Source organism: Lacerta agilis, chromosome 1, assembly GCF_009819535.1.
Source record: "Lacerta agilis isolate rLacAgi1 chromosome 1, rLacAgi1.pri, whole genome shotgun sequence".
NCBI classification, from domain to species: domain Eukaryota; kingdom Metazoa; phylum Chordata; class Lepidosauria; order Squamata; family Lacertidae; genus Lacerta; species Lacerta agilis.
Genome location: NC_046312.1, coordinates 29,257,723 through 29,276,767, shown reverse-complemented (window position 1 = coordinate 29,276,767; position 19,045 = coordinate 29,257,723). Strand labels below are relative to the sequence as shown.

General features: G+C 44.0%; 1 protein-coding gene across 1 annotated transcript; it reads left to right on the top strand.

The window, feature by feature from the left end:
- The first annotated feature begins 265 nt into the window (after positions 1 to 265).
- Positions 266 to 3,817, top strand: FOS (Fos proto-oncogene, AP-1 transcription factor subunit). Its single transcript, XM_033142559.1, has 4 exons — positions 266 to 657; positions 1,314 to 1,559; positions 2,087 to 2,194; positions 2,340 to 3,817. Exons 1-4 carry the CDS (start codon positions 517 to 519, stop codon positions 2,946 to 2,948), a joined length of 1,104 nt encoding a protein of 367 aa, XP_032998450.1. The 5' UTR covers positions 266 to 516; the 3' UTR covers positions 2,949 to 3,817.
- The last annotated feature ends 15,228 nt before the right edge of the window (positions 3,818 to 19,045 follow it).

The window sequence follows — 19,045 nt, the reverse complement described above, 5'->3', positions numbered from 1 at the left end:
CTGAAGCGTTCCCGTCAGTTACGCCCCCTTTGCACAGGATGTATGCCATATAAGGATATTTACGTCAGGGGTTCCCGAGCTTAGAGCGAACCATTTTGGGAGAGGGAACCGAGAGCCCCTTTCCCTGACTTTTAAAGCCTGGGACCCGCCGCCAAACTTCCTCATAATCTCCGCGACGCTTTGGAGACGACCTTCCGCTTGTTTTCAGAGAGATTCTGCTAGTGCCAGGCACTTCGGGCCGTCTCAGAAGCCGTTCGTGACCGTCGCTGATCCCCTCCCGTGAGGATTGGTTTCGCCCGTGACGTCGTCTCATTCACAAGTCCTGGCCGTAGCGAATAAAAGGCGGAGGTGCCGCTCTTTACTCCAGCAGCAGTGTGGCTGAAGCAGACAGAAGCATAGAAGCGGCTGGGGTTTCTAAATAATCCATTCGCCTAGCCGAGGACTCGCTCAATTCGGATACTCATCTGGGAAAGATATACCAGCCTGAAGGGCTTTTACACCCCCAGATTAGCCGACATGATGTATCAGGGTTTTACCGCTGACTACGACGCGTCTTCCTCACGCTGCAGCAGCGCTTCTCCGGCTGGGGACAGCCTCACATACTATCCCTCACCAGCGGACTCTTTCTCCAGCATGGGCTCGCCTGTCAACTCACAGGTGAGGAATCGGAGGGGGGCCTGCTTATGTCTCACGGGGTGTCGGGTTGGGAGAATAGCTGCCTATGTCTGCTTCTCTGTCGCTATAGAGTTCAATGACAGGACCCGAGCAGCTCCTAATGTTGATAGCTGAGGCTTGGGAGAGCTCCCCTGGCCTGTATATGATGCATGCTTTTCTCTTTACTTTTCGATATATGCTACATTGTATGGTGTTTCCAGCACCTCTGTCCAGGGAAGGCAGTACTGTATTGGCCATACAGAAAAAAGAGAAATTGGGGTGGTGGACGAATCTAGCTCCTGTTTGGTGCTATAAATGATGAAGGGGTTGGGGGTGGAATGGATCTTCGCCCGGGAGGTGTTCTGCAGCGGGTGCGTAAAGCGGTTTCATTGATAAATCGCGGCTTCATTCAGGAGACTCCGGAGCGGCGCTTGCGTCAGCGCAGACGTCAGAGATATTTATAACAAGCCCCTGTTCATGTGTAGTCTGATGATGGCAGCAGCAGCGTCCGAGCCAATCTGGCCCCAGGGACTGCAGGCCCAGCTCAAAATAGCGCACCGGCCTCTGGGGTTTAGAGCTGTCATAGCATACATCGCATTTCTCTGACCCCTCCCTCCCAACTTAGTAACTAACAGGGTCTCCTTTTTGTGGTTTTCCAGGACTTCTGCACAGATCTAGCCGCCTCCAGTGCCAACTTCGTCCCCACCGTGACTGCTATTTCCACAAGTCCAGACTTGCAGTGGATGGTGCAACCGACTCTGATCTCCTCAGTAGCCCCTTCCCAGAACCGAAGCCACCCCTACGGGCTCCCTGCTCACCAGACCGGTGCCTACTCCAGGGCTGGGATCGTCAAGACGACAGGAAGCAGAGGGCAAAGCATCGGCAGGAGGGGCAAAGTTGAGCAGGTGTGTGTTCAGCTTTTGGCTGCAATGAAGCCTCTAGAAACCAGGAGAAGAGGGAGAAGGAGAGAGAGGGCTATAGTTTAATTTACCGACAATATATTATTATAGCTCAAAGCCTATTTCTGGCTAAGCGGGGTGGACATTTGGGACATCAGATAGCTGTTCCCTTTAAAGGACATGGGGCATAAACAAAACAAAATAAAAAATAAAAAAAATCCTTCCTGCATGCACACGAAAGCTCATACCAAGAACAAACTTAGTTGGTCTCTAAGGTGCTACTGGAAGGGATTTTTTAATTTTTTATTTTGTTTTGACTATTGCAGACCAACACGGCTACCTACCTGTAAATGGGGCATAAAGGCAGTTTTGCAAGCGGGTGGAGATCCTCCCCCGCTTTCAGATCCGTAGCAGTATCTGGGTCGTTTGCTCCATGCAAGCGCAAGAGTTGCTCCTGTGATCTGAAGTTAGGGAGCGCACTTTCTGGTATCAGGCACTGGATACTGACGGCCGCGCTTGTTCTCTCTCCGTAGCTGACACCAGAAGAGGAGGAAAAAAGGAGGATCCGTCGGGAAAGGAACAAGATGGCAGCTGCTAAATGCCGCAACCGGAGGAGGGAGCTGACGGATACCCTACAAGCGGTGAGTATCTCCGCCCTGGGCTAGCCGGCTGGACCTCCCTGGCCGGCGATCCTGCCCCTGCCCTGCCCAGCGCTGTCCTTTTGCTTTCTCTCCCGCCCGGAGACGACTTTGGCTGACTCGCCCCTCCCCTTGTGTGTCCCCCCAGGAGACCGACCAGTTGGAGGAGGAGAAATCCGAGCTGCAGACCGAGATCGCCAACCTGCTCAAAGAGAAAGAGAAGCTGGAGTTCATCCTGGCCGCCCACCGCCCCGCTTGCAAGATCCCGGAAGAGCTGCAGTTCTCCGAGGAGCTGGCCGTCTCCACGCTGGATCTGCTCGCCGAAGCCCCCGTGGCCAGCTCGCCCGAGTCCGAGGAGGAGGCCTTCGCCCTCCCCATGCTGCACGAGCCGAGCCGAGCCGCGCCGGTCAAGGAGAGCAGCGGCCTGGAGCTGAAGGCCGAGCCTTTCGACGACTTCTTCGCGCGCTCCACCCGCGAGACTCCCCGCTCCGTGCCGGACATGGACCTGTCCGGGTCCTCTTCCTTCTACGCGGCGGACTGGGAGCCCCTGGGGGCCGCGGGCCACGTGGATCTGGAGCCGCTTTGCACCCCGGTGGTGACCTGCACGCCGTGCCCCAGCACCTACACCTCGTCCTTCGTCTTCACGTACCCCGAGACCGAGGCCTTCCCGAGCTGCGCCGCCGCGCACCGGAAGGGCAGCAGCAGCAACGAGCCGTCGTCCGACTCGCTCAACTCGCCCACCCTGCTGGCATTGTGAAGAAGGGACGCGAGATCCCCGAGCCGTCGCTGCGGGCCTAGGGGCATCACCACGGCGGAGACCGAGCCAACCCGCCCTTACTGCTGCTGCATGGGGCTTTAGGCCGCAAAGGAGCCGCTCTCTCCTTCCTGTGGAGCTCCGAGATCCCACCCGAGGCCTAGGGAAAGACACGAAGCCCTCCATTCCGGAGGCTTGGTACGGGCAGCCCACTTGGAGGGAAATGACTTTGCTGGAGGGGCTGCCTCGCAGCCTGACGCCAGGCCTGATACCTCTTCCAGAGATGTAGCAAAACCGCATGGAATCTGTCTTGTCCCCCATCATTGAGAACTAGTAGTTTCGTAGCATGTTCAACATGGCTGGGTTGGTGACTCCCTTCCCTCCTCTTTACTATTCACTAGCATTAACTAATTAATCTGTTGGTTTAATGATTGGAATTCTTAATATGGTGCTGGGTATCTTCAACTCGTATCTAGTGCAGCTGACTAACAATAACTACTGTGTTCCTGGCAATATCGTGTTTTGATGACTTAGCAATGACCCAACTTAACTGCGAAAAGATACCATTTTATTTTCTAGTAGATTAATAAATGGCTATGTTGTCCATGTACTAAAGTTCTCCTTGTACATCAATGTTCATTGTAACTTTAACTGATCATACATTGTTGAAGTGGTCTGAATGGTTTGACATAAGTTTTCCATGAAAACGTTTTATTGTGTTTTTAATTTATTTATGGATATATTTAATTTTTTATTTTAATTTTTTCTACCTTGAGGTAATTGACATGTGGAAAGTGAATTTGGATGACATTTAAGCATTGTTTGCTTACTGTTCAAGACACTGTCAATAAAAGCATTTAAGTTGAATGCTATAAAGACTCTGGAGTCTCTTTGCTGTAAAACCTCTCAAGTAGCAGGCTTCAATTTAGAACAATCAATGTCCAAATCTGCTGTGGTTTGCTGGAAGGGGTTAGATGCTGGTAAATGGGACTAGCATAATCCTTTGTTTAAACACACACTTATACCCAACTTCTTATATGGGTTTGTTGCACCTTTATTCATCAATTTGTTTAATAAATAATTGTTCAGCACACTATTACAGGCATACACAAAATTTTAACACCCAAATTTACTAGGAAGTAAATCCTCACTTTGTTGAGTTGGACTTGCTCTTAGGTAAATGTGCATAGGCTTGCCACCTCATACAAAGTTTCTATACATTTCAGGTGCACTCTTGAAAAGGAACGTAGGTTCAATTATCGGGAATTGGAGCCAATGAAATATCTCAGTCATATGGTGGAGAAATTACACTTCCTTTAGGCTTGTGATTATTTCTATTCTGATAATTGCTCTTTCGTCACATCAGACTTCCTGTTTCCTTCTCCCTGAGTATATCTGACTTTGTTCTTTTATCTTCATTGTTTCCTACATCTCTGCAATGTTTCATTTTCCTCTGCCTCATGTCCTTCATCACACACAAACACATGAGAAAAGAGCTTTCTTCTGTTGCTTGTTGTGGAAAGGTGAAATGATGTATCGAGTTTTGTTCAGGTGCCTACCACAAAATGGATAGTTGAGGGCTGTTTTGGACAGAACAGTTGCATCAGCCCAATAATCAGTTTAGATAAAGTTAACATGCCACCTAAAACTTCACTTACTCATATCTCAACCCCACCTGTTCAGTCCTTCAAACAAAGGGATGCAGGTGGTGAATACCAAAAGAAATGGAACCATTGAGAAACAAGAGGGGAGTCAGTTGCTTGAAACAGCAGGAGAAGAGTGCTCTAGTCTAGCCTATGGGAAGCCTGCAAATAGGGCCCCAGTGCATCTAGTTGGCTGCTGTGAGAACAGGATGTTAGGCCACTGGCCTGATAGAGCAGGGGTTCTGTTAAGAGGTAGCAGCATGCTTGGGGGAAAGCCACAAGCTTTGCAGAAATATACTTTGTTCTAAAGAACCTTTGTAAGGTGCCCTTCCAAGCAACCCAGTAGAATGTCTATAGAAGGTGACTGGAAAAGAAAATGGGGCATGAGAGGGCAGCATGGAATGGAATATCCTGGGGAAGGGCATTGCTGGCTGTCTCTTGTTCTGAACAGGAATGCTATACTGAGTAGTCTTCCGTGCATATTTGTGGCAAAAGCTCTTTTGTGGCAAACTTTGCTTTCAGACACATGATTCCTGTGGATGTGAGGCATGCTCACTGAATTTACCAGAAGCCCAACAAAGGACTGGGCTCATAGCTTCCTGTTTAAAGAGGCTGATATGGCAGACAGCACAATCCACACCTGCAACTGTAATGCTAATCCACTGTGCCAGCTAGTACGGTACTTCCTAGCCTGATATCGTGACTACAACTCTGCTTTTGGCATGGAAAGAAACTGCTGTACACACAGTCGTAACAATAACTACTCACATACATATGTACTGCATTATATAACAGGTGTACATAGAGTTTGCTGTGTGTTGTATCACAAATAAGATAAATTGGGTCTCACATGATGTGAAGATGAGAAAGTTTTGTCCCACTTCTAAAAGAGTTCAAAGTTGACAGCTGGTGGTACACATTAAGGCTCTAGAAAAGGTGTTTTTAGTGATATAGTGCATATTCTCTAGAACAGATACTTGAAAAAGATTAAGGAAACACGACAGACCCAGTAACATGTATGTAGAGCTAGATATAACATGCTAATAGTTGACACAAATCATATGCAAAATGAAATCTGGTACCCTAACCACAAAAATATTAAATGAAAGTCACATACTTATAATTTGCTCTGATATTACCATTATGGGGGGAAACCATATAGCTCAGTGGATAAGCACGTGCTTTGTGAAGAAAGTCAATGCAATACATGTACTCTACATTCAAACAATGCCATGGCATCTGCAGCTTGAAATATTTGGTTGCAAGTGATGTGACAAAGTATTTCCCTAATACTATGGAGTGCTGCTGCTAGTCAGAGAAGTTGGATCAGACAGGAGCTCTCCAAAGTCTTAGATGGAGATTCTGTCACATCACTTGAGACTTGGGGGTGCCAGGGAATGAACTCGGTAACAACTGGGATGATGAACATCTAGTCTCTTGACAAATAGTCTCCGGCATAAGAGAGCTTCCTGTGTAGTACAGGAACTCTGATGCTTTCCTATTATTTCCAGAGGAATATATGCTTAGAGCTGTCCCTGAAAATGAATAGGGAAAATAATTTTGTGTACATATCAAAGATTCTGGAAGCTTGCACCCGTATACTAGGCCAGGTTAAATGTTCTACAAATTTACAAGGCCCTCAACAACTTGTTTCCAGGATATCTTAAGGACTGCTTGATGCCTAATATGCCAATCGCTAAGGTTTTGGAGGGAGTCAGTTATTTCCCATGGCTCAGACACTTAACATAACCACCAGGAACTACGCCTTTAGGATTGTGGCTCCAGTTCTGTGGAACTACCTCCCAGCTGATATCAGACAGGTTCACTTTTCTGAGGAACTTCTAGAGCTTAGTGAAGATTAAAAAAAAAAAAAATCAGAAGGCATTTCAAGTAAGCTTTTTAAAAGATGATACGTACATCTTCATTGATTTTATGCTGTATCCCTTTTCTACATTGCTTAAAAGCTGAGGTACATGGTATCTGAAGATAAAATAAATAAATTAAAACAATTAGGGTGGGGAACCTTTTTCAGCCTGCTCTGGGAACCGCATGCCAATGGAGGGTGGAGGAAGAGGCAAAAGTGAATGGAGCAACAGTGGGTGGACTCTTATTCTTGTACAGCAGGCTGCACTCCAGCTATGCAAAAGTCAGAGACATCTATACCCACATCTCTCCATCCACGCAAGCGTGATGCATTATCACAGTTCATAAAATACATTCCAGTCAGGCAAAAGCACTTGAGGAGGGTGCAGAGGAAAGCCAATGGCAGGTGTAGTCTGGTGAGAGGGATGGGCAGGGCACAGTCTTGAAGGCTGGGTCCAGTGGCCCAGAGGGATGCCTCTGGTCCCCAAGCTTAAGGTTCCTCATAGTAACCCCTGCCTAAAGAAGTAATATTAGAGTGCAGATAAAACTGCTGTTTCCGTTCTGGTAGGCAATGGCTTCTCCAACAGTGAAAAAGAAAACCTCTTTCTAAGAACACTCAGAAACTCTCACCTCTTTGCCTGTGGAAATTGGTGCTGCTGCAAAACTCTTTTAAAGGTTTGACTACATGCTTAGTTTGTATAAAGAGCTGAGCACCAATAATATATTTAAGAGCAAAGTGCTAAAAATAGTATTACAGAAATATTGATGGACTGAAATTAATATTTGTAGCACGAGCAAAATACCAGTGAAAAGTACCAATGATTGCATCTAAGTAACATGATAAAACCATTGTTAATTTTGCTTCCAAACTGGCAGGGAGTGAGAAATTACAGATGCATACAGAAGAAATGATGAGATGTTATCTGGATAACTACATTTGTGTGGAACTGAGAACAAGTCTTTTCCTGGCCTGGGGAGGGAAAGTTGGAAAAATACTCTCCTCAGAGCAGATGCATCTAATAAACTATGATCATTGCAACAGAGGTTGTGGGCTAAGTTAACATAGTATGTATTTTACAATAACCATATAGAATAATAATTTAAAAAACACATGCCCCTTGTACTCTAAGCATTTGAACCTGCTTATTCTCCATAACACATGTGCAACACTGGGAAATATTCTATCCAGACTATCAAGGATAACTGCATATCTTGGTATTTTTATATTGAGAATAGAAATACTCTTTCATGTGAACCTGTAAAAGTAGCTATGTATTTTGCATGGGACAAAGGATATGGTTATTGGATCAAAGGTAGATATGTTTCATTGATTTCCCTGCTTGCAATCCTTGTGACTCTACTCCTATGTTTTAGGGAAAGATAGCAATCCAGGTACTACAGTAGCATTCATGTTTATTCTACTTCTGAGAGTATAACTACACAGTCCAAACATTGGTTAATAAAATGATCACTTATCTAAATCACACAGAAAAGCTGAATAGAACTGGAAGCAATTTTCCTGTCATGGAATTTTATCTTGGACCTTGAAAAGCTAATTTTCTAGATTATAATATTTTTCAATATCTTTTAGTGGCCCACAATGTAAGAAAATAGTGTAATCATATATAATTAACAATGAGAAATGAGGGCATAATAGAGTTCCCATTCATATAAATGCATTAAAATGAAATATGAAATTATGAAAATCCTATGAAGAATATTCTTATAAATTATATAAAAATATTTTAAAAACAAGAGTTTCTACATTTTTGGGGATATTAAGCTTATAGTGCAGTATCCAAATAATCCATGTGCAGCTTCTTTTAGAAATCATTACTGATATTTCCCCAATATAGTATTATACTATCTAATCTCTCACATCTCAATATTTCAGAAGAAATATTACTATTATCGGAAATACTCAGTTATACTGCTTTCTAAATATAACTGCAAATTTATCTGTGTATGATAGACTGAATTGTTTCCAGTTTTATAATTATATTCTTTTGGTGCAGAGACCTTACAGATTTCAAAGGATGCCTTACATTGTGATTTGTCTTCCCAGGGTTATAATCCTATTCACATTCACTTAGGAGCATGCTTAATTGAACCCTGTCAAATTAACTGTTGCTTCTACTTTACATATCAGGCTATAATCCTAAACACTCTTACTAGGAAGTAAGTGCTATTTAACACAGGAGGATGTACTTCTGAATGAACATGCTTGGAGTTGCACCATGGGATATGCAGCATACATGCAATAAAAAGGTAGTGTGGGGAAGAAAAGGGGAAAAAATATTCTATGTAATGAGGCTTTGGTACAGAAAGCTTATGGGTGCAAACTCTTGTTGGAGATGCAGGGCCAGTCAAGCATCATTGACGTATGTATTATGGAACTATCATGTGATTTTGCTTTTCTGACAGCAACCTTTCCATTCCTCTAACGTGCTAAATGTGTATTTTGCTTGAAAGAATGGCTTTTGCAGTATTTCAAACAATTTAGGAACTTGACGTGGAACAATAATTGCAGCTGGGTTAGACCTATTTCTAAATGACCAAATAAAACATTGGAAGCTGAAGGTATCTCCAAAATGCCCAGGACAGGTTAATGGATCTTTGTCTATTCTGAAGGATAAGAGAAAACTGCATCTGCTAAGCAAAGAAAATTACTAGATTTGCCCTTCTTTCTTGGACTGTTTTTGTGTATAATGGCTCTTCCTCCTCTGCCTATTGGATTTCCTCTTAAGCTTAAGCATACTAAGCAATGAAAAAGAAGGAACCCATGAGGTTTTTAAAAAAGTCATTATTTGTTTATTTTATCTAACACATTTCATGCTGTGTTTTAAGTGTTATCAGGACAGTCCTAGCTCTTCAAAAAGTATACATATGAAATTATCTAAAACATTTAAATAAAACAATTAAAAAACAAGAGGAACAAGATAAGCAACCTGATAAATAAAAATGGTGCATTATTGATTTTAAAATATAATTACATAATACATATAATAAAATAGTAATTTAAAAGTATGCCCATCTTTTATGAGCATTGTTTTCTAGGAGGTAAATAATTCTTTTTGACAAGTTTAGCATAAATCTACAGGTATATTTGTTGGTATAGCCACTTTAGGTGGCTAAAAAGGGATATAATTTTTCTCATGGGAGAAATACTGTACTATGGGTACAAATCCAGATGCAGTTGCATTAAAATCAGGTTTCACTTGCACATGATGCTGAATAAAGGGACAAGACAGCTTTCTACAGTCTGGTTCTTGACAGGGAGTTTAGCTTGCAGAATTCTGTCAAAGGCAAACAGGAACAATGGTTTTTGGTATACAAGTGGGATCGCAATGTTGTATATTGCACAGTGTGCAGGTAGAGTGGATCCTGAAAGCAAAGAAAGATGTCTGGGGTTGGCAACCACCTATCCCACTCACAAAATAGCCTTATTTAAGAAGTTTCGCTGCTGGAAGAGTGCCTCCAACATCTCTGAGATGTTAAGCTAATGAAATTTTCATGGTGGAGGCATATCAGGCATTTTGAAGGCTTCTCATTTTCTTTATAAAGCTGGGGAGGGGGACCTGAAAAGCATTTTCTAATGAGTGGTTTGTAGCAACATGAATCACAAAAAGAACAGATAGCAATGATCACCTGAAAGCAAAAATATATTACAGATAGTTACAAACAGTTGGTTCCAGGTAATCATACAGTTCATAGGAAGCGGACTGTGGTCCATGAAAACTTATGCCACAATAAATATGTTAATCTTTAAGCCGGTGCTACAAGATTCTTTGTTGCTCATGCTTCGCCGGACCAACAAAGTAGCCTTTCGGCGTTAGATGAAAAATCGGAAGAGCAGTGTGGACCAGTACGTTTCTCAGGCCTGCCCTGCTCTTACAGCTGGGTTTTTGTAACCAAAAACCAGACACTGAAATTGTGACAGGAAGGTGCACGGGAGTTCCCTTGCCCCTTTGATCCAGAGCCGGGAGTGGGGAGGCCCTAACGAAGCCATTTCCTGAGCTCTCCGCAAGTTCCAAGAACGGAAGAGAAAAATCAAAACAAAACAAAACAAAAGGGAATTCCAAGCTGTGCTTAAAAAAGAACAGCGATTGTTAGGCACTCCGCTTGACCCCGGCCCCGCGCGCACCGCCTCCGCCCTCCGCAGCCGCAGCGGGTTTCTCCGACAACTCCCACTCCAGCCCTCTGCCCCAGTTCCTAAGGCGCCCCGCTCTTGTTTACTGTTTGGTTTCTAGGGCGCTTCGCGAAGCACGTCAGCGCCGTGACGCCGGGGAGCCCGCAGAGACGCTGCGAGCCGACGGCGTGACGGAGTGTCTTCCGGCCGCGACCATATATGGAAGTGGAGGCACGTTTCTCTGCCTGTCCTCCTCGCTTCTCCTCCTCCCTCGCGCTGCTCTACGCGGGCGCGAGTTGCTCGCTCCTGTTTCGGGAAGGTTCCAAAATGGAACGCGTTGTTGCGCTGGTTACGGAGGAGCGGCGGCGCGCCAGAGTTGGGCGAGCTGTGCCGCCCTTCCCCGTTAAGAGAGTCCCCGTTATAGCCTCGCATTTGCTAGAACCAGCACAGTGGAGATTCAGACATAAGCAGAAATGCTTTATTGAGTCCGGGAAGGGGGAGGGTTTGCTCGACGCAGGGATTAGGGTTTTGGATGTCTTAATAGCAAATAGGTAAAGCCTTCGAACACAAGAGTGGTCCGTAATCCTGATCAGTGTGCTTACTCGCCGACATACGAACCAACTCGTAGGGGCTGAGGTCCATTCGCCCCCCCCCCTCATAAAATATTTGATGGAGCTCCCCCACCCCAATTGATGGGCAATGCCATTCAAATAGTTAGGGTGTCCTGCGTCTTGTGATCGATTATGTGGGTTGGGGGCTTACCTACCCCCCCCCCACTTTATTTAAGTTGGCACCCATGCGCCACCAGTGCTCGCTCTTTCTTTAGAAAGAAAAGGTGCTGGCACTCACCATGAAGTTGTTACCGTAAGTGCCACACTTTTAACATCTGAAGAAAAAAGGTGTCGTTGGTACTGCATACTGAGTACCCCCAGAAATAAAAAGCACTGTGCACCACTGAGGTCTTTGGGAGGAAGCAGTATTCTCCAACAACAGGCCCATATTTTGGAGCTGCAGTGCTATGAAATGCAGGTGGTTTCCAAGTGCCATGAGATGGACTGAGGCCACTGTCTCCTGTGGCAGAATCCAAAGGGTGCTGTTGTGGGAGCCCCCTGCCACCAGATGAATGGGTTCCAGCGAGATTCTTCAAGAGCCCCACGTTTCCTATTTCATTTATTTATTTATTTATTTATTTATTTATTTATTACATATAAATAATAAAAATAAACCCAGAAACTGTAAATATGGCTGCACCAGGCACTTTCCTGTTTTGCCTCAGGTAGCATTATGGGACAGGCCGCCTCTGGCAAGTTCCCTACCTAATAAATGCACTTCTTTTTACCATTTTCAGTGCCCAGTGTTTTTAGAAGTGCTAACCATATTAGTTTCGACACATTTGCTGCCCTGGGCTCCTTTGGAGGAAGGTGTGGGATATAAAACTATTAAATAAATAAATGCCTCTGTAATCTATTTGTGGGTTGCAGTTTACCTACAGCACCCACCCACGCTTCCTTTGCATTTCTACTCTGGTTACGTATCTACTTCCTAGTTAAAGGTAAACTCCCTTGTTAATGTAGTCTGGTGACAATATCCCTAAGACGAGAACTTACCGGTAAGTGAGGGAGATTGTTTCTGTGCACGTTGGCATGGATTACATAACCTAATAACACATAATTCCCTGTTAGCCATACAGGTGTGAGACGGAAGTGGTATATTCCTCTTGGATGCACACTTAATGGTTAATTACTTTGTGGAAGCCAACACCTCTCTGGTGTTTCAATGTCTCTGGGCACAAAACTTTCAGCATTAGGAGACCTTGAAAACTTCTCTCATCTAGAAGGAATTGAAATCATTAACATTTCTGAAGAAGTGTGCATGCACACGAAAGCTCATACCAAGAACAAACTTAGTTGGTCTCTAAGGTGCTACTGGAAATAATTTTTTATTTTGTTTTGACTATGGCAGACCAACACGGCTACCCACCTGTAACATTTCTCAGTATGAAATACCTAACATAGAAGTAAATCCCACTGGCATCAATTTATCTGTATCTCACCTTTCTTCCAAGGAGCTTAGGGCAGAATACACGGGCTTTCCTCATTTGATCTGTGAGGTGGGTTAAGCTAAGTGATACTGAATGGCCCAAGGTTATTCAGAAATTTGAACATAGGTCCCTGTTAATGGCATGGGAGCAGGGCCGTCTTAAGCATATCCGGCACTGTGGTGCAAAGCTCCCTCCGGCGCCCCCCCCCCCGCCAGTGGGGCTGGTGGCGGCGGGCAGTGGCTGGAGGGCGGCTTCTCCAGCAGGGAAGAGGCGGAGGCTGGACGCGGCGCCTCCTGGCTCAGCTGGCTGCTTCATGCTGTGGTGGCCACGGCAGACGGAGGCTCCGGGCACGGTGCTGCTTTGGCGTGGCATGGTGGAGGCGGGCGAGGGTGGCAAGCTGATGCTAGGCGGCGCCGCTTCCAGCCTCCGCCTCTTCCCTGGCGCCCTCCAGAACCTGGCACCCCGCACCACTAGCCTCTATGGGAAAGACACCCCTGCATAGGAGCCAACTCCTAGGGACCGAGGGGTCTTCACCACCCCAATAGTATATTTGAGGGGGCCAGGGCCCTCCAAAGTTTGTGGGCATTTCCACTCAAATCGTGTGTGCATTGTGTAATGTAATCAATTATGGGGGGTGGGGCTTACCTGAGGGGCCCCCCATATTTTATTCAAGTTGGCACCCCCTGGTTAATGACAAGAAATGTGTTATGGATCAGGGTATGGTAAAATAGTTCTCCGTATTTTCTCCTCCTGGAATGATTTTGTCTGTGTAGCTATTCCCTATTTACTGTTTATTTCAGTTGAAGCTATTCATTTTTCATGCTCAGTTAGGACTAAAGTGAAACACACTCAAAAAGTGTGTTATACATACAAAGCTGTATGCATTATCAATATAATAAATTTGGTTAAATATGACATGTATCAGTTACAAGCATTGAAAATTGCTCAGCCCTCACTCTAAAATGAAATTGTAATGTCTGAAAGCTCAAATGAGCTTTAATTCTTTTTCACACAGTATATACTTTGTAATTTCCAGATAGCTTATTATAGCTATAGGGAAGCCAAAATACTGCCCCCCCCAAGAAGGGCCACAGTCTAACAAAGAGTTAAACACACTTAAGACTATTGATCTCAGCTCTAGGATAGTGAACTCTGTTGGATTGTGGCCAAGGTATTTTCTCCTTTAAGATCATGGTGTTCACATGGCTCGGAAATGCTGTGTGCTGAGCAGTTCACACACTATTTTTAGCATTGATGCTGACAGCAATTATAGGTGGTACAAAATAGGAGGGAGAGTGTCCTGAGAATGACAGAGAATTTGTATCTCATGACAAGGCATGTGTGTGCTGTGATTGTTCAGTTAGAAGAAATGTAATCCCCTGGGAATGTTGGAGCCTACCAAAAGAGGAAATGAGGTAATCAAAAGGGGCAAGGAGAGAGACAGAGAAATGAAGGTTGCTATACAGCAAGTGTGAGGTATCTTAACAGCTTCCATCAGCCAATGGCCAGGGATGATGGCAGTGGTAGTTCAGCAGCATCTGGAGAGACAAAGATTTCCCATACCTGACCTACAGTAATTATATTCAAAAATTTGAAAAATAAAGAGATATGATGAGTGGCTGAAAAACAGAGCCATTCAGAATTCCCACTTAAGGCTGCCACATTCACAGCTAACAAAGACTGTGTACACATTACCACTTATTCTGTCTTAACCACGCTCCAACTATTGCTGTTTGAAGCTCTGTATGCATGGTCTTAGCCAAAATCCATAGGTATCCTGTATCTTCTTGAGAAATACTCCTTTTTCATAGGCGCCAACTCTTGGGGGACGAGGCACTTTCAGCCTGCTGATTTTTTTTTTTTAGGGGGCTGGGCCCCCTCAATATTCAAAGGATTTCATTTGTACAACATCAGGACATCGTATGACGTTGTGTGGGGGCACCCCAATCTTCTGGGAAAGCTGACGCCTTTGTTCTGTTTTATGTGCTTTCCCTCAAGCGAGCTTCCATCCAATTAGGAAATGGAAGACATAGTTGAGCTGAGATGCATACATTTCATTCAGCTGTTGTGCATGCATGGATGACCAGTGAATTGGAGTTCAGTGCAGGGAAACAGACTAGTTGATGAGTATCTGGTGAAAACACCCTTGCCCTCTCTGTGGTGTGAAAAGCAACATAAATAAACAACTTTAAATGAAACTGGGGGGATGATTTTGCTGTGTTTCAAGGTGCTAATGTGCACATTGCCTGAGTTATAGTCCCTGTCAAACCCCTTTCCCAAACTACTTTCCACATATAGCCAGCTTAACACAAGTACGTTTGTCTGTAATTGCCTCATAATTTATTGTTTCTGGGATGCTTGTTGCATCACGCAGTAACCACTTTTTAATATTAAGTTAGTCCCGTGCATTCTCAATTGTGCCATAAGTGTAGTTTAATTATGGGTTGCTTTGATAGCTGTTATGCCCTTAAGGCAATTTCACACATTCTGAGAAACGTGATAATGACTAGCTTTGAGTACTAAGCCTAAGCCTTGTTTAATGTTTTAAAAATTAAGTGAGACACAGCTATAAACATGTGAATTTGTAATAAATACTTTGCCTCTGATTAGCACTTTCTATCAGAGTGCCTTGGAGGGCTTGTGGGCATTAATGAACAGCATAACATTCTCTGATCCTTCATAGAGGTGAAAAAGTTTTAAGCCACATGCCATAAGTAATTAAAACTGTTCTGTTGCTTTCCCCTCCAACTGGGGCAGTGCCATGACTCTTGGCATGCTCTCTGCATATTTGCTTTCTCCCCACCCTATGGCAGCTTGTATAACTTAAAAAATGTAAATATTTTAAAAATGGAAGAAGTACATGCACTCAAAATGGCATGTACACATACACACTCACTTTCTCAAATGCTCTCCATGCCCCATTGCATTATTTGTTATTGATGTTTTTTTTGTACATAGGGAAAGGAACATGGGAGTAGTGTGAGACTTCTTTCTGATGACAAAAGCCTACAAGTGCACTGCTCTGTCTTGTTGGAGAAATGTGCACTGCCGTGCAGAACGGAATATAGAAGAACAACATTTGTGTGCTAAATCTTGAAATCCATGTTGCTTTTCCACCCCTGGCGGCGGTGGCAGGGGAGAATCACCATCTAGATGTGTCTTTAGGCTGTGATCCTGAATGAAGTTAAATGTATATCAGTTAGTACTTTGTTTGTGAAGAGGGCAAGGTGCATTTGCATACATTCAGCATTATTGTTGGATATTAACCCGGCCGGAAGAGCAAGCCACAGTCCAGAGACAATGAATTTTGCATGGGTGAGAAATGAATAAAGAAGTACAGAGGGTCACTGAGTGATAAGTCCAGAAAAACCAAGCAAAATGAAAATGTGAAGAAGTGCAACAGAGGGGTGCCTGCACAACATACCTTAGAAATGACATATTAAGACGCATGATTGCCTAGATAAGGTGTGGCAAACCTTTGGTCCTCCAGGTGTCACTGAACTACAACTCCCATCAGCTCGGATCATTAGCTATGCTTGCTGGGACTGATTGGAGTTGTCATTCAGCAACACCAGGAGGGCCAAAGCTTATCCACACCTGGCATAAAAATGGTAAAGGTAAAGGACCCCTGACAGTTAAGTCCAGTCACGAACGACTCTGCAGTTGCTGCGCTCATCTCGCGTTACTGGCCGAGGGAGCTGGCGTTTGTCCGCACAGTTTTTCTGGGTCATGTGGCCAGCATGACTAAGCCGCTTCTGGCAGACTTAAAATAATCCATTAAGATGACACTAAAATAAACCTGAACATATCATAAAGAACAAGAAGGAAACAGTCAAGCAACTTCCCATACAGTTTAAAATCAGGCATGTTTATTTATTTGTTTGTTTTTAAATTTGGGTTTTTTAATCAATTTTTTTCAATTGAAAAGAAACTACGTTTGCATAGACTTACAAATTTGTTTGCATATGAACATAAAACTTATAACAATTAAACTAAACTAAACTGCCAAAATAATACTATTTTTAACTTGTTGATTGAATTATGAGAGAGAATGAATTCTAGAACAATTACAGTTACATTTATGATGTACAATAACATATGCTGTTTAGATTGGTGAACACAGGCAAATAATAGTTTATACCAGTAACAATTCAAATTATAGGCCCTATGTTTTAATATTCATTTATTTTTGTCATTGGGTATGTGTGTGTGTGTGTGTGTGTGTGTGTATAGAGAAATAAGGAGGAGGGATAACTATATGCTCTGTACCGTACTGTAGGTACTGTCTTACCATAGATTTCATTGTTTGTGTAATTAATTAAAGTCATACCAAACCATCAGGTTTCTTTTGTCCTCTTGTCAGTTCTAATTTTTGTGTCAGTTTTTCTAGCAATGCTGTCTGCCACATGGTATTGTACCACTGGTCTATATTTAATATCTGTAGAGATTTCCATGTTCTGGCGATGGCTATACTGCAGCAGTTAACAAATGTGTTTATAAGTTTCCTTATTTCTAATTTGCAACATGTCTAAGCTGCATAAATTGAGTAATGCCACTGGAGAACCCACCACCTTCCGAGGTAGACCATCCCATAAGCTAGGGTTGCCATACGTCTGGAATTTCCTGGACATAGCCAGAATACTGCAGTCGGAAGCAATATCTGGGCAGAAATCGCAAAAAAATGTCCTGGAAAATCTGGAGATATGGCAACCCATGTTGGCAGTGTTGTTTTGGCACCAAAGAGCAAAAAAGAGGGGGAGGAAAGCTCAACAACTTTTGTGTCCGGATTTTCACTTTTTGAAATATAGCAACCATACCATAAGCTACTGTAATGTTCAGGGTTTAAGATGACTGTGACCTTCTGCTACTCTTACAAAACTCACTTACATGAAATTTATTGACAGTACTAAAGCTCTAAATGAGGCTGGTCCTACCATTAGGCAGAGTAAGCCTGTTATTGCAGGCAGCTGATTTTGGGTGTCATGAAATTGGAGTAAATGGTTAATTATTTAATTGATTACTGTTGCACTGTGGGGGATTTTCTATCTCAAAATAAATTAGCTGGCCTTAGGTAGTGTGAGAGAGCCGTTTCCTGTTCCACATCATGCAGTGATACAGTCTTGGTCCAGTCTTGGCTCTAATAGATGCCTTCCCAGTGAAAAGTCCATTCCTTTGACTTCTATACTTCTGAGGCAAAAGGCCATACTTTCAGACCCTCTTAGTGTCCCTATTTTCCAGGGACGTCCCTGATTTAGAGAAGCCATCCCCATTTCTGATCTGATCCTGGAATGTCCCGCTTTCCTCAGGATGTCCCTATTTTCATTGGCGAAATGTTGGAGGGTATGGAGTTATCTAATCCCCGAGCCCCGTATAGGGATTTTATAAAAATTTGTTTAGTGTTCAATATTTTATTATTATATATGTTGGAAGTTGCCCAGAGTGCTGGGGCAACCCAGTAAGATGTGTGGGGTATAAATAGTGAAATTATCACTGTGGAATGGGATGTCCCTATTTTCATTGGAGAAATGTTGGAGGGCATGTACTTCCTGTCGTCTCTGGGTCAGGACCAGTGTGGTGAAATGAAGACAGGGCTGGCTCAGAATGTTTTGTTGCTTGAGGTGAAGGATAAGACTGGGGAAGGGTAAGCTCTATTCCATGTACAGAAGTCACCTGAACTGAATCTTACTTCAACACTGGTGACAGGAAACTGTGGTCTACCACACCCAAAGAAGATGAAGGGCAGGTTGTGTGGCACATGTGTGTGAACACCCACACACCCACACACCCAGTAATGGGGAACAGTCAAGTGGCTGGGAAAGAACAGCAGGAGACCTCTGCCCCTGCCCCCCAGCATCCGCTGCTTAAGGTGGTTGTCTCACTCAGCCTAATGAAGAAGAAGAAGAGGAAGAGGAGGAGGAGGAGGAGGAGGAGGAGTTTGGATTTGATATCCTGCTTTTCACTACCCGAAGGAGTCTCAAAGCGGCTAACATTCTCCTTTCCCTCCCTCCCCCACAACAAACACTCTGTGAGGCGAGTGGGGCTGAGAGACTTCAAATAAGTGTGACTAGCCCAAGGTCACCCAGCAGCTGCATGTGGAGGAGCGGAGATGCAAACCCGGTTCACCAGATTACGAGTACCGCTCTTAACCACTACACCACACTGGCTAACCTTGAAGGCTAACCTTGAATGAAGAAGACACTGGGTTTGGCTGTGCAACCCCTCTGTTCAGATCTTTGCACAACCTTGATGCTTTCTCAGTGACGGCAAGAATAAAAACCTGATTCTAGAACAACATCTGAAAACAGATGACGATAACAGTGCAGGAAGTCTGGGAGCCACAAAGGCAATGTTAAGTTGAACAAAATAGGCCTACTTGGTGTTATACATAATTATTTTAAATTCATTACGCCCCCTTTATGTTGGT

Bases quoted from the DNA above. Each gene is read 5' to 3' on its own strand.
- FOS (XM_033142559.1), top strand. From the start codon at position 517: ATGATGTATCAGGGTTTTACCGCTGACTACGACGCGTCTTCCTCACGC. The intron at 658-1,313 runs GTGAGGAATCGG...GTGGTTTTCCAG, and splicing joins GCTCGCCTGTCAACTCACAG to GACTTCTGCACAGATCTAGC. The intron at 1,560-2,086 runs GTGTGTGTTCAG...CTCTCTCCGTAG, and splicing joins GGAGGGGCAAAGTTGAGCAG to CTGACACCAGAAGAGGAGGA.